A 15,441-nucleotide genomic window follows, 5' to 3' on the forward strand; every position below is an offset into this window, starting at 1 on the left:
TGCCTAACTGTATCACTGAGGCTCTGCTAACCAGAACCTCAGTGTTTATGCTCTCTCTGCTTTCTAAAATTGTCACTGCAGGCTAGTGACTAATTTTACCAATTCTCATTGGCACACTGGTACACCCATATAATTTCCTTGTATATGGTACTTAGGTACCCAGGGTATTGGGGTTCCAGGAGATCCCTATGGGCTGCAGCATTTCTTTTGCCACCCATAGGGAGCTCAGACAATTCTTACGCAGGACTGCCAATGCAGCCTGTGTGAAATAATGTCCACATTATTTCACAGCCAGTTTTTCACTGCACATAAGTAACTTATAAGTCACCTATATGTCTAACCCTCACTTGGTGAAGGTTGGGTGCCAAGTTATGTAGTGTGTGGGCACCCTGGCACTAGCCAAGGTGCCCCCACATCGTTCAGGGCAAATTCCCCGAACTTTGTGAGTGCGGGGACACCATTACACGCGTGCACTGCACATAGGTCACTACCTATGTGTAGCGTCATAATGGTACCTCCTAACATGGCCATGTAAAATGTCTAAGATGATGGAATTGTCACCCTAATACCAGTCTGGTATTGGGGGGACAATTCCATGATCCCCTGGGTCTCTAGCACAGAACCCGGGTACTGCCAAACTGCATTTCCGGGGTTACCACTGCAGCTGCTGCTGCTGCCAACCCCTCAGACAGGATTCTGCCCTCCTGGGGTCTGGGCAGCCTCAGCCCAGGAAGGCATAACAAAGGATTTCCTCTGAGAGAGGGTGTTACACCCTCTCCCTTTGGAAATAGGTGTGAAGGGCTGGGGAGGAGAAGCCTCCCCCAGCCTCTGGAAATGATTTAATGGGCACATATGGTGCCCATCTCTGCATAAGCCAGTCGACACCGGTTCAGGGATCCCCCAGCCCTGCTCTGGCACAAAACTGGACAAAGGAAAGGGGAGTGACCACTCCCCTGAGCAGTACCTCCCAGGGGAGGTGCCCAGAGCGCCTCCAGTATGTCCCAGACCTCTGCCATCTTGGATTCAGAGGTGTTCGGGGCACACTGGACTGCTCTGAGTGGCCAGTGCCAGCAGGTGCCATCATAGACCCCTTCTGATAGGTTCTTACCTCTCTTGGTAGCCAAACCTCCTTTCTTGGTAGTCAAACCTCCTTTTCTGGCTATTTAGGGTCTCTCCTCTGGGCTATTCCTCAGATAACTAATGCAAGAGCTCACCAGAGTTCCTCTGCACTTACCTCTTTGACTTCTGCCAAGGATCGACCGATGACTGCTCCAGGACGCCTGCAAAACCGAAACAAAGTAGCAAGAAGACTACCAGCAACATTGTAGTGCCTCATCATGCCGGCTTTCTCGACTGTTTCCTGGTGGTGCATGCTCTGGAGCTGTCTGCCTTCACCCTGCACTGGAAGCCAAGAAGAAATCTCCCGTAGGTCGATGGAATCTTCCCCTGCTAATGCAGGCACCCAACTTCTGCATCACCTGTCCTCTGGGTCCCCTCTCATCCTGACGTGCGTGGTCCCTGGAACACAGGAGCGGGGTCCAAGTGTCTCCCACAGTCCAGTGGCCCTTCTGTCCAAAGTTGGTGGAGGTAAGTCCTTGCCGCCCCACGCCAGACAGCAATCCTGTGTACTGCGTGATTTGCAGCTGCTCCAGCTTCTGTGCACTTTTCCGAGGATTCCTTTGTACACAGCCTAGCCTGGGTCCCCAGCACTCCATCCTGCAGTGCTCAACCCACTGAGTTGGCATCCGACGTCGTGGGATCCTCCTTTGTGTCTCTGTGTTGACCGCTGTCCTCAGATCTTCCAAGTGCCTGCTCCGGTACTTTTGCGAGTGCTGCCTGCTTCTGTCAGGGCTCGCTGAGTTGCTGAGCGCCCCCTATGTCTCCTCCTCCAAGGGGCGACATCATGGTCCTTCCTGGCCCCTAGCAGCACCCAAAATTCTCAACCGTGACTCTTGCAGCTAACACGGCTTGTTTGCGGTATTTCTGCCTGGAAACACTCCTGCAGCCTCCAGCATACCGTGGGACATCTTCCAACCAAAGGAGAAGTTCCTAGCCCTTTTTGTTGTAGCAGAATCTTCAGCTTCTTCCACCCGGAGGCACCCCTTTTGCACCTTCATCCGGGTTTTCTGGACTCCTGCCCCCCCTGGACACGTTCGTGACTCTTGGACTTGGTCCCCTTCCTTTTCAGGTCCTCAGGTCCAGGAATCCGTCTTCAGTGTTTTGCTGGTGCTTGTGGTTCTTGCAGAATCCCCTATCGCAACATTACTGTCTTTCTGGGATAGTAGGGTAACTTTACTCTTACTTTTCAGGGTCTTGGGGTGGGGTATCTTGGACACCCTTAGTGTTTTCTAACAGTCCCAGCGACCCTCTACACACTACACTAGGACTGGGGTCCATTCGTGGTTCGCATTCCACTTTTGGAGTACATGGATTGTGTTGCCCCTAGGCCTATTTCTACCTATTGCATTATATTATGATTCTACATTGTTTGCACTACTTTTCTAACTGTTACTTACCTGATTTTGGTTTGTGTGCATATAATTTGTGTATATTACTTACCTCCTAAGGGAGTGTATCCTCTGAGATTCTTGGACCCGAGAACCTGTAAAGGAAGCGGACCAAGTCCAAGAGTCACGCAAGTGTCCAGGTGGGGCAGGAGCCCGGATAAAGGTGCAAAAGGGCTGCCTCCGGGTGGAAGAAGCTGAAGATTCTGCAACAATGGAAGGTGCCACACTCATGCGGTGACTCAATGCACTGCTATGTGGATTGGCCTCAGTCTCCATAAAAAATCCAACCACCCTGCTGCAACCCATGTTTATGTTTGTGGATGTGGGCAGGTACTCAGCAAAGACTTAAAAATTGGTAAATAAGTGAATCAGAGAACTCAAACTGCCAAAAGAGTATTTCCCTCTATATTACCCTTCAGTAATCCTTGTATTGATCCGCTTATAGCGACAGGGGAGTTTACATCCATGTGTACCCAGGGGCTCTAAACAAACTTGGGAAATGGGTACGCAACTGATATATTTTCCTTGCCACTTGCATCATGACTTTGTACCATTAGGATTTCACATTCGTCATTTTGTTAAGTGTTCTGTTCTGTGCCCACTATGACACTAAAGGGCACATTGTGCTACCTTAGCACCGTCATTGCTTTTCCCCCGCCCCATATTTACAAAGTAGAGAAATGCACGCATTGCGCCACTTTGTAACCCCTTGCACCACATTATGCCTGCCCCAGACATAATGTATGCAAGGGGGTGTTTCTGTGCAGGAAGACCCAAAACAATGGTGCAGTGAAATTTATATAATTTCACTGCACCATTTTTTCTGTCATTTTTAATGCCTGCTCAAGGCACGCATTGAAAAGACCCACCCATGGGTCTGCCTTTGCTTTGCTGCACCATTGTCGCTATTGACGCTAGTACAGGAAAGCGCCGCTACAGTGTCAAGAATTGTGACGATGTTGTGCTAACGACCGCCAGGGTGCGCTGCATTGTAAATATGGCACAACCATGCATGCAATTTGGTGACACAGTACACATTGTAAAGCACAAAACAATATTGCAGGTTTTTAATATGTGTTGTTTATTTGTTGTAATTTTTAGCTTTCAGGTAAAATGCATAAAACAACGCAACCCCTAAAAAAGGGGATTATGTCATATATATAAGTAAACAATTGTATTTAAGTTACTTACAGAGGGCACCATTTCTGCCCCTTGGGTTGTCCCCCATAGTAGATTCAATGTTTTTGATTATGGTCCTGATGAATTGCCATTGACCCTCTAGGACACATTTTGGCTACATACTGAACACTGGGACAGTCCACATCCCAGATGTTAGACTTTTTTTTTACCTTAACAAGGACATCCACCCGGAAGAACATTGATTTGGGTGTTAATTTTATTTATTGGCACCACCCTGATCTGCACTCACAGCACGAAAGAATGATTGTTTTCAGACTGAACACCATCAGACAAACAGACAGGAAAAGATCTCTGTAGAAGAGCCCCCTGGTGGCTGTGTTGATTATTGGAGCTCCCCTCGGACAAAGAGGAGAAACCTGTGACCAGGAGTAGTCTGGGGCTCCATAGACCCCACAATGTTGATAACCTGATACTGAAGCATACAGCATTGGTGGGTGAGGTACTGTGCATCCTATAAAGGCTACTCCTGTGAAACTGAAGGGAACTTTTTACCATAGTTTGGCTAATCTGACTTCTTTAGAGAACAGCACTCCTTGTTTGCTAAGCACCGTATTGACTGGGAAGACGTGTGCTGGACCAAAATTCTCTCTGATTTCCCTCCAAGATATTTTGTTCTTTTTATTGCAGGGGCACTTGACAGTTTATGAGGTTGCACGGATCAGTGATGATGCTTCTTTAAAGGTCAATATGGCTCTATCTGTTGCGCATCACATGATCAATGCCTATCCTTATGATGGCAATTCAACTCTACTGCTGACTGAGTGGAATGGTCCTGCGTTGCGGACTGGATTGGGGCTGGATTGAGAACGTCACTTTTTTGCTCAGCAGTTTCTCTTATCTCAGGTGAGTTCTGCCGGTAGTTGCGTGTTTCTGAGAAGGAATCACTGCTTCATGAGTGGGGTAGATTGCCATGTGATTCATTCTATAATATAGGATTGGGCCATGTCGCTTAATTTGGCAGTTTCTTCCTTCTCCCTGCCTTGCATAGTACAACTCTTTGCTGTGGTTCAGATCTTTTCATTGCTGTAGAAGAATCCTATACCAGATGCAGGTCTTGTAGTTATATAAAGAAACATTTGTGATTCCATCTAACAAGAGCCCCACATGTGATGCAGGGCTTCTACTGATAACTGTTTTGGAATGGTAAAGAGTAAATTTTAAGAATGAGCAATACAGCATGTACGATGTCCATGCGATCTCCAAAATGGGGCTATAATGAGGCATACACTTAGTACATTTCTTAGAACTTTTGTAAATTTAAAGTTAAATTATGGACCACTGGTATTCAGCTTGGAGTTTCCAAAGAGATCTCTATGGTGTGAAAATCACATTATCTAACAAGTTGTAATAGGATAAGAGCAGTGAATCTGTGCCCTGTTCATAGGCAGGTTTGCATTAGTACTGTACCTGTCACAGGGTCTCTACATCCAAAGCCACAGCCATACTGGCAGCACTTCTTGACCCCAACACAGTCGCTGTCTCTGTTGCATGTTCTGGGCAGAGGAATGATCATACAGGTATTTATAACTGTAGGGCACACACCAGGCTTCGCTGTAAATAAAACAACATTTGCAGAGATAGTTCATGACTTTATGATGCAAAGTAATCAACTTTGAATTTCACATGCAAACTACACAATGCCCTCACCCACAGATTTTCAGTAGAAAAAGCATCCTATAAGTCTCAGAATTGCTTAGAAAATAAGAAGGATTATCAGTGTTATGCCCTGGTTGAAATTAGTAACATAGTAACTAAAGATATGTGTACATCACAGCAGACATTCATTACAGTCCCAGTTAGACACAACCCTGTCATATGGAAGACAGTAGAATAAAACGTTGTATGTGTGGAATGCCTTATCTTTCAACACTGTTTTGTGTTATTACTTTTTTGTTGGTAGTTTAATGAATACGTGTGAGGTGTGATGTGCCCATTATGCACTTGGCATGCATACATGTGATTGAGATTGTATTTTAATCTTTCAGGTCACATGCATAAGAAGGCTTGACCTCTAAAATAGGGGATTATGTTACATACATAAGTAAACAATCCTACTTAAGTTAGTTACGGTGGGAGCCACTTATGCACTTTGGGGTCCCCCTCATAGTAGATTAGGTAAGATATATATATCTTGAAGTTCCATTAATAGACACATCTAGTGAAATGATGAGCGTGGCCTAATTCTGCTATTTCTCATAGAATCGTTTGGAGAGAATGAAGGATTGATGAATATATTATTACTTTCAAATCTACCCCTGGTGACCCCTAATTGACGTCCCTGTATTTAAGGCATGATACCCACGCCAGACAATTTCCTGAGTGCAGGGTTGTCATTTGTTGTTGCTTTCAGAATCTCCAAAGACCCGGAAGTGACACCAAATAGGACTGCAAACAACAGCGTATGAATTCACTTGGAACATGACTTTTCTGCCTCTGTTTACTTTAATTGTTAGCCAGGGATCATTAGCACACATAAAAAGGCTTTCTATTTTTGTGTGCTGTTTGATGTATGTATAGATAAGGGTTAAAAATACTGGCATTAGGTGATTTAGGTGAGAACCGGCTGGGTGGCAACCCTACCTGCGAGATATGTTCTGATACCACACCATTGCCCCGATTTACAAAGGTAAACTTAGACCAAAAGTCTAAGTGCCATTTAGGAGCCCCTAGTCCCATTCTAATGCCACATTAACATCATTCTTTTTACACTTTTTACACTAATGTATACTAACCTGCAAAACAGGTGGTAGACTGAAGTGGTCCCGACTGTCCTCTCTTCCGCTGTCCAACTTGGATAGAGGTAAGCCCTTGTCTGCCCATGCAGGACAGTACCATCAATCACAGCGTCATTTGCAGCTGCCAAGGCCTGTTGGCATCTCTTTCAAGGGATCTTCTGGCATCTTGAAGCTCCAGCCCGCATCACTCCATCCTGTGACGCACAGCTCCCTGAGTGGTTCTCATGCGGCATGGGACCCCTTTCCTTAGTGCTGTATAGGATCCCTCTTCAACTTTCATCTCCTCGTCCTGTGGGACTCCTGTGGGTGCTGCCTGTGCTTCTATCAGCTCTCTGTGTTGCTGAGGGTCCCCTCTGGCTCCCCCTCCTGGGTAGAGTCCTTCCTGGTCCCCAACAGCTCCACTTTCCGCCAACTCCAAGTTTTGAGTGTGCCAAGGCTTGTTGGTGGAATCCAAAGACACAAACCAGACTGCAATGCTCCTTCCGGCGTGGGACTTCACCTGCATCCTCCAGGAACTCGATGTTGTATTCCTGGTTGCAGTGGTGACTCTCCTTCATCACTGTTGACTCCTCACTTGCACCTTCAGTCTGGTGGGTAGGGGCTCCTACCATTCCTGGACTCTGCTGTGCTTGGTGGAATTGGTCCCCTTCTTCCATTGGTCCCCTTGTCCAGGAATCCACTGTTGGTGTCTTGCAGTCTCTTCTGGCCTTTGCATTCTTCTTATTTTCTTCCAAGTGGGTGTTCTGGGGAATTTACAGTCATTTACTCCTGCTTTCGTGGTCACTGGGATTGTTGTGGTACTTACCTTTGGGCTTTCCTAGTACTCCCAGCTCCCCTCTACACACTGCACTTACCTAGGTGGGGGACAGACTTTTGCATTCCATTTTTTTAGTATATGGTTTGTGTTTCCGACCGGGCCATTATCTTCTATTGTGATTTTCATTAATTGCATTGTTTTCTAACTGTTTTTATGACTATTTCTGCATACTAGTGTATATAACTTGTGTATTACTTACCTCCTTAAAGGAGTATAGCCTCTATGGTATTTTTTGCGTTTTTGTCACCAAAATAAAGTACCTTTATTTTTGTAACACTTGGTGTTTACATTCAAGTGTGTAAGTATTGTGTGTGACTACAGTGATATTGCATGAGCTTTGCGTGTCTCCTAGATACGCCTTGGCTACTCATCCACAGCTACCTCTAGACAGCCTTGCTTCTAGTCACTGACTACACTACACTAATAAGGGGTACCTGGTACAAGGTGTAAGTATCTTAGGTACCCACCACACACCAACCTCCTACAACTGACGACATGCAGCTTGTCCTCTTGCTGTCAACAGACCCTATCAAGACGAAGACTAACATCCACAACTATTTGAACAGTGTATCCACCTGAATGAAGGACAACTGCCTGAAGCTCAGCACAGATAAAACAGAGGTTCTGATCTTTAGCAGACACACTACTCTCTGGAATGTCTCCTGGTGACCAGCGGAGCTCGGACCCACCGTCACACCAAAGGATCACACCTGCGACCTCAACATCATTCTCGACAGCAAAGTCTTCCTGAAATTCCAGGGTAATGCTGTTTCCTCACCCTGATTCTACATGCTCCACATGCTCTGCAAGCTCTTTAAGTGGCTCCCTATCAGCATGAGGAAGACAGTGACACAGTCCCTCATCACCGAATGGACTACGGCAACGCACTCTATGCAGGCACCACCACTGAAGTCATGCAAAGACTCCAAACAATCCAGAACGCAGCTGCAAGACTGATCCTCAACATGCCAGAGAGAGCACATCACCTCTGCACATGAATGATCCACAGTGGCTCCCAATCCAGACAAGAGGCCTCTTCAAGCTCCTGACCCATGCCTACAAAGCTCTCCATAACCAATGACCCACCTACCTCAGCCACCGCCTTCACCTCCACCAACTGAACAGGAACCTTGGCTTGAACACCTTACCCTCGCAAAGCTACCATGTGTACAACACTCCTTCTCCCATCTTGTTTCCAAAGCCTGAAACACCCTCTCCCTCCTCCAGTTCAGAAAGGGACTAAAAACCTGGCTTTTTAAACTAAAACCTGCATCATGCATCTGGCTATCCACTCGGGTGACAAGCCATGCTGTACAAATAATACCTGATAGATTGATTGGTGTAAATTACTTGCAAATGTACGTTACCTGTGTAAATAGCCAGTACCAATATGCCAGTACCGATATTTTACAATTAGTGTCTTTGATAACAGGAATTTCCCCCAGTGTGCCAGTATTTAGTCTCACACATGTCCATCCTGGTAAGAATTGTCACAAGTATGCCGGCTAAAGTATTTTGCCCTGGGTATCTATGAGACAATACATACCTTCCGTATGCCAGGGCAGAGACAAACTTGTAAGTATCACATCACATTCTTGTTCACATTCACACTTACTCAGTATTCAAAGTGTTTATTTCGTAAAACTCATTCTTTAAAAACATGTCCTTCATAGAATAATGATCTTAAAAACAAAAGCAGTCACATAGCTATACTTTTTACATTGACAGGGGACCATGTAGTTTTACAGTTAGATAAAAGAACAAGGATCAGTGCAGTGGACACACAAAACAACCTCTTTTCATTAACCCTTCATTATATATTTTATCAAGTATCAGTTTCACTTATAAAACATCTATGCCTTATATTGACTGTTCAACTTACACACTCAAGCTTACTGCGTTATACTAAACTAGATTACAGTATAAAATCAACTTTAAAATATCAATATCAATTTCACATTAGAATTTTAAATCTTTCTGCTTGCACATAAGCCCTACACCAAATAAGTAACTATTCAATCTGGTCACTATATAGGGAGAGGTATTACTTTTTAGTACCCTTACTGATTCATGGTATTGCCTAAAACCTAGATGAATACATAGTGGATGTAGCCATTTGATTCTTGGCCTTACCTAGGCTGGGCAAAACAAAGAAAATGTGAAGTATTTTTGTTGGTATTTAAATGACACATAGATTAAATGCCATCTTCAGTGTTAACTCTACATTTTTTCATTGCAATGTAAAAGACCTAAGGCCCTATTTTCCAAGTCTTTTTGCTGCGCTGCCCTTCACCAATTTGAAAGGGCACGAATGCACCTTATTTACGAGATACAGTACATTCCTGTCCTTTCAGCCAGGGCACAATTTGGTGCATAGCACAAATGCAGGCACCCTTGTACCATGGTGCAAGGGTGTCTGCCTTGTTGGCAGGACTGTTTGATGCAGGAAGAGGCACCTGCACAGAAACAATCCATGGAGTGTTTTTCCTCTTTCTGCAGCACACATAGAAGGTGAAAAAAACAAGGAAAAAAAAAGATTTTTCTCCTCGATACTCCTCCCCTGAGGAGGTGTATGATTTTGATGCCTTCTCAAGTTTACGCATCTTTGTAAAACTCGGAATGTGCCAAAACCCATGGATTTTGCATGAGTAAATGCACATGGAAGTCCCCCCTATTGCGGTGTAAGGAAACACAGAGACTTGTGCTACATTGCCTTACACTTTATCGACGAGGCTATGAAAAGCCATGCATGGGATCCTAGAGAAGGGTCTGCACTCTGCAGCGCCAGAGCATTACAAACGTGACACACTGTTGGTACATGGGGCTTGTAAATATGCCCCTCTATCTCTAACATATCATAACAGAACTTTGTGTACAGGGTCTTGGCCAATTGGGATGGGGGGGGGGATCCAGACACTCTCGAAATAGGGTCAGGGTTTAAACTGCAAAAATTGAGTTGATAATCTACCCAAACGAGAGCTGTGATATAAGCTAGTGATAACATTATCCCAAAATATGAATTTTAATTGGGTTTTGGAAGACAATGTTAGGAAGGAAGAGCCAGTCCAGAAAGTCCAAAGCCACAGTTTGGTGAGCCAAGATTCAATATGCCTGAACCAGGGAAAAGTGGGGTTCTCTTCTATTTCCAAACATTCTCTCATACCCTTCTGATATGGTGCATGCTCCGGTAATGTCCAAATCCTCACCCAGAAGAGAAGAGGCCTTAACACTGCTACATGCTCTACTCTCGAGTGCAGCATTATAGAACATGGGGATAAGAGGAGTGCTTTTGGGAAAAGTATTCTCACTCTGGGTCATTCTTTTAACATTTGAAGGTCCCCAACTTTTGGCACCATATAGGGCCACTACTAGTGCTTCTAATTTATAGAGGTCAATAGTGGGAAGACTGGTCTGGGCAATGTTGTCTGATGATTTTTAAAGATTGCCATAGCTCTATGCTGAAGTACTGCCCTTTGTTTTGAATGTGCAAAATCCAGGATAATTTACTATCAAGCATAATAACCACATACTAAAGTTTTGCTACACGTTCAAACATCTTCTGCTGCAGAAATAAATCCCCTCTGAAAGACTTGTGGGGTCTGATCCCCCTAAATATGGTCTTAGTAGCATTAATCTCCACTCCCTTGTTTTCACAATATGTGTTAAAATTATCCAATAATAGCTGCAGACCTCCAGATGTTTGGGACATCAGAAGGGTATTATCTGTGAATAAAAGTGTGGGAACTGGGCTCCATCTAACTTTGGAGAGTCATTATTACATTTTAGGAGAGCCATGATAACATATATGTAAAGTGAGAAAAGTGTAGGCACAATTTTGTCTCACACACATACATGTAGAGATATGATCAGTAAGTTAACACTAAGGTCCCCAGTGGACTTGAACATAATTCTCATGATTTAATCTTAATACTTGGATAAGAAAGCCCGCAGGAACTCCCAGCTCCTTGAGTGAAGCCCTCAGCGAACCCCTGGGAAATAGATCAAAAGTTGTCGTCAGGTCTACGAAAGCAATATATAAATGGACATTGTTCAATTTTGTGTATTTCCAGATAATAAGAATTAACCTAAACACCTGATTCATTGTGCTCACTCTTCATCCATTCCTTGATCCTTTATGTAAGAATATTCGGAACCTACCTCACAAAGACCTTCTATAGAGTGTCCAGGAGGCTAATTGGTCTATTGTTTCCTGATTGTATCAATCTGCTTTTTTGTATATGGGAAATATCTCTGCACCTTTCCAGGTATTAGGGCTTCTAAAGCTATACAATTGCACAACAGATTAACATTCGCGAACCATATTGATAGATTGTGTTACAATACCTCCCCAGGGATTTTATATGGCCCAGGGGCCTTGTACAATTTAATAGCCTCTATGGCTACCTTTGTCTCCTGAAGGATACAATATGGTTGTACGGACATGTCCCTAACTGAGTAACCACATACAAGGTTAGACGGGCTGTGGAGAGTAGGGCATCATCATCATTATTGCCATATGAGTAGAGATTGGTAAAATGTTCCACCCATTTGTTCGAAGTCAAGTCAAATTCGTTGTCTCAACTAAATCCAACCGCTTATTCTTGGCTGCTCCCAGTACTCCTGCATACTGAGCTCTAGCTACACATACCTCACATGGGATTTAGATTATAAAGTGTTCATTAGGACTGTTTTGCCTGCAACATTCCTCCATTTACTAAGGATTACTCAAGATGCTTTCCGTTGAAAGTGCAGCTTTGCTGGTGCTTTGGTTAAAAGAGCTTTTAAAGTACCAGCCAACATATTATGTATCTCGACTATTGGGTTATCAGGAACAGGGAGCCCTAGAATAAGCATAAGAAATATCAGTTAAAACCTTTGTGTTTCCCAATATCAAGGGCCACTTAATTGACCTACAATAATTTCTCACCATTGGTAATAAAGCAGGGGCGATTACAGAGGCACCCAGTTCTTCTATAAAAGATCCTGACAACATTAGTAATGATTACTATCTTCTCAGATATCTATCTTGAAATCGAACATCTTGTCCACATAGTGAAATGATCTAGTCACACCTCTTTTAATGGTGGAAGAACTTAGCTTGTCTGAATTAGATCTGCCATTAAAGGTCTGCAAGGGACAGAAGAGCTACAGTGAAGCAAGAGTATACCCCATGACACAGCCTCCTCCACTGTGAGCAGATCAAAGCCACAAAGTAGCTCAAATGTAATATTAATAACCCTCCAATGACAATATTGCTCTCTGTTTTAATGGTGTTCATAACATTTTCCAATACATTAGGGGTGGTGGATTCCATGTTCCTATGTCTCGGCGTGATGTAAACATTAAAGAATTACAAACGGAGCTCTTTTAGAGCATAGATAATTTAGCCCAAACATCAAGGCCTAATGACACTGGTAGAGGCAATGGCGTTAACACAGAGGGGGTCATTACGACCCTGGCGGCCGGCGGTATGTTGGCGGTAACACCGCCAATAGGCTGGGGGTTTCCGCCAGCAATTATGACCGTGGCGGAATTGCCACAGCCATACCGCCGGCCCCTCCATTTTCCCGCCATAATCCCCAGGGCAGCGGCTGGGGATTATGAGTCCCCGACCGCCGGACTGTCCTTGGCATGGGCAGTGAAGGGGCCCCCAGACATAGCCCCGTCGCGCATTTCACTGCCCAAATTTCGGGCAGTGAAATGCGCGACGGGTGCTACTGCACCCGCTGCACATCAGCATTGCCGCCGGCTCTATTACGAGCCGGCTGCAATGTTGATGTGACATTTCCGCTGGCCCATCGGAAATGTCATAATAGGGAGACAGAAATACCTCCGGCAATGGCGGTATTCTGTCTCCCGCGGCATGCTTAGTGCGGAGCTCCAGGGCCGCGAACTGGGCCCAGCTGTAATACTAGCGTTTCCAAGCCCCTTAAGAATACGGCAAAACACAATCCTGCAAGCGGAAACCCGCCCGACAAACCCGACGAAAAATGCCAAGGCGCGAGGAACAGGGACCGCAGAGAAAATAGCACGAACCCTCGCCGACCACGAGGAATCAAAATGGCAGCCGCCTCCGGGCCTCGGATCGGCTGGACCCTGGACTTATGGGAAAGGAGCTGAGAGTCTGCCTAGAACGGGGGGACCGGCCCGCCCCCCTGGACCGTCCCAGCGACACCCCTGCGCTTCTGCAGAGTTTGGGGAGGAGGTGAGACCGTACGGAGAGAGCGCGAGAAGCATGGCTTGCGCACCCTATCCCAGCACCATTACGATGAGGGCCCCCTGAGCCGCAAACCAAAAGAACTCTAGAAGGGGAAACTACAAACCAACTACCCTGGGGGTGTGGGCGGCAGGAGTGAGCGGATCCCGCCAGGTGGCCTGATGCCACTAAGGGAGCCCCCTACTCCCACATCGTGCAAGGTACGGAGGCGAGGGTACGGAAGAAGGGGGGGGCCACAACAGAGAGAGTGCGAGAAGCAAGGCTTGCGCACCCGATCCCAGCACCATTACAATGAGGGCCCCCTGAGCCGCAACCCAAAAGAACTCTAGAAGGGGAAACTACAAACCAACTACCCTGGAGGTGTGGGCGGCAGGAGTAACACAATTCTGGCCCCATATTAAGCGACCTGCACGCCTACAGACACACTGGATAACTAACGTCACGAAAGAGAGGGAACGAGTAACGGGGGAGCACTCTACATTCGATCCCACAATGCCTAGAGACGCTGAACACTACGCATGGCAACTGCTGGAGGAGTAAAGTGCTGAATGCAACTATAAAGAACTAGTTCTCCCACTGCTGCTATTTAACGAAGAGTCTCAGAAGTAGCTAGAAAGACTGACATCATAGTCGGTGTACTAAGCCCGGGCCATTACTGACCGAGACCACCTATATTAGTGAACAAGCACCTGCCCTTGAGGATGGGCAAGCCCAAAAGACAAGAGGGGCAAGGCCCGGAGAACCCCTCCGGCACCCAGATTTCAGATCAGTCCCATAAAACAAACTCTCAGGACAGCACGACCCAACAGGAAACAACCCTCAACACGTGCTTCTGGCCATCAGAGAATCTAGAGAAGCACTTGAACAGAAAATAGACAACCTGTCGGTCGACCTCTCCCTGCCACGCGATGACCACCGCAGACTCACAGAGAGAGTGTGAACAAATGAAAAGGTGCTTGAGCTTGTTTCCTCGACTCAGAAATCAGCTACCAAAGAAATCCTGGACATTACCTCTTGTATAAAGGCCCTAGAAACAAGAGCGGAAGACACTGCAAACCGCACCCGCAGGAGTAACTTAAGATTAATTGGCATTCCAGAAGGAGAGGTAACGGCGGCAGCATGCATGGAATCCTTCTTAGAAAACTGGATCAAAGTCACAATTTCTCCTGAAGGTTTATCCTCATTTTTTGCCATAGAAAGTGCTCATAGGGTACCCGGAAGACCTCCTCCCCCTGGAGCAAGAGCTCATCCAATAGTGGCAAAACTCCTGCATTTTAAGGACAGAGATTACATTCTGGCACAATCACGCTTGAAAGGCAAAATCATGTTAGATAACCAGCGGGTTATGCTCTTTCCGGACTTCACCAAAAGCACACAGGTACAGAGGGCCTCTTTCAATAACCCCAAACTTATCCTCCACGAAAATGGAATCAAATATGCCATGCTTTTACCGGCCAAACTTAGAGTGGAATATGAAGGCAAGTCACATTTTTTTACCTCCCCACAAGTAGTTGAGGAATGGCTGGAAGCCAAGAACATCATAACTCCGGGCCCCCGAGGAGAGACGCATAATACAACTTCCAGAAAGCGTAGCAGACCCTCCAAACGAAACAAAGAGATTGCTCCCCCGAGATACCAGGCACTTCAAGAAATGCGTGAAGCAGTAGATGTAGCTGCGGCACTGAGCGGAGGCTTCTTCCTCCCATCAGAAAACTCTGGTCACACCTCAGATCGCGACTCGAGCTGCGGGAGATCATCGATCTCATCGCGTGACACCCTCACCAGCCTACCAAAAGTGACTCCGAGGTCCTCAGAAGAAATGATCTGATCCTCCACCGTCAGAACTGGCATTAAAAGAAAGGTGTGGCGAACCAACTGGCATGATCTAGCTAACTAGAACTAGATGGCCTGGTGGACCCACACTATGTACGACTTGTGTAGTAGCTTATTGGGCAGCTTAATTTA

At 45.8% G+C, this 15,441-nt stretch overlaps 1 protein-coding gene across 1 annotated transcript in view; it reads right to left on the reverse strand.

Annotated features, from left to right (window-relative positions):
• Nucleotides 1–15,441, reverse strand: part of LOC138295330 (stewaprin-a-like) — a 105,065-nt gene that overhangs the window by 77,063 nt on the left and 12,561 nt on the right. The window contains exon 2 of the mRNA XM_069233554.1: nt 5,115–5,258. Within this exon, the coding sequence (XP_069089655.1) occupies nt 5,115–5,258 (144 nt within the window). The remainder of the gene's footprint in view (nt 1–5,114; nt 5,259–15,441) is intronic.

This window comes from Pleurodeles waltl, chromosome 5, assembly GCF_031143425.1.
Source record: "Pleurodeles waltl isolate 20211129_DDA chromosome 5, aPleWal1.hap1.20221129, whole genome shotgun sequence".
Taxonomy (NCBI): domain Eukaryota; kingdom Metazoa; phylum Chordata; class Amphibia; order Caudata; family Salamandridae; genus Pleurodeles; species Pleurodeles waltl.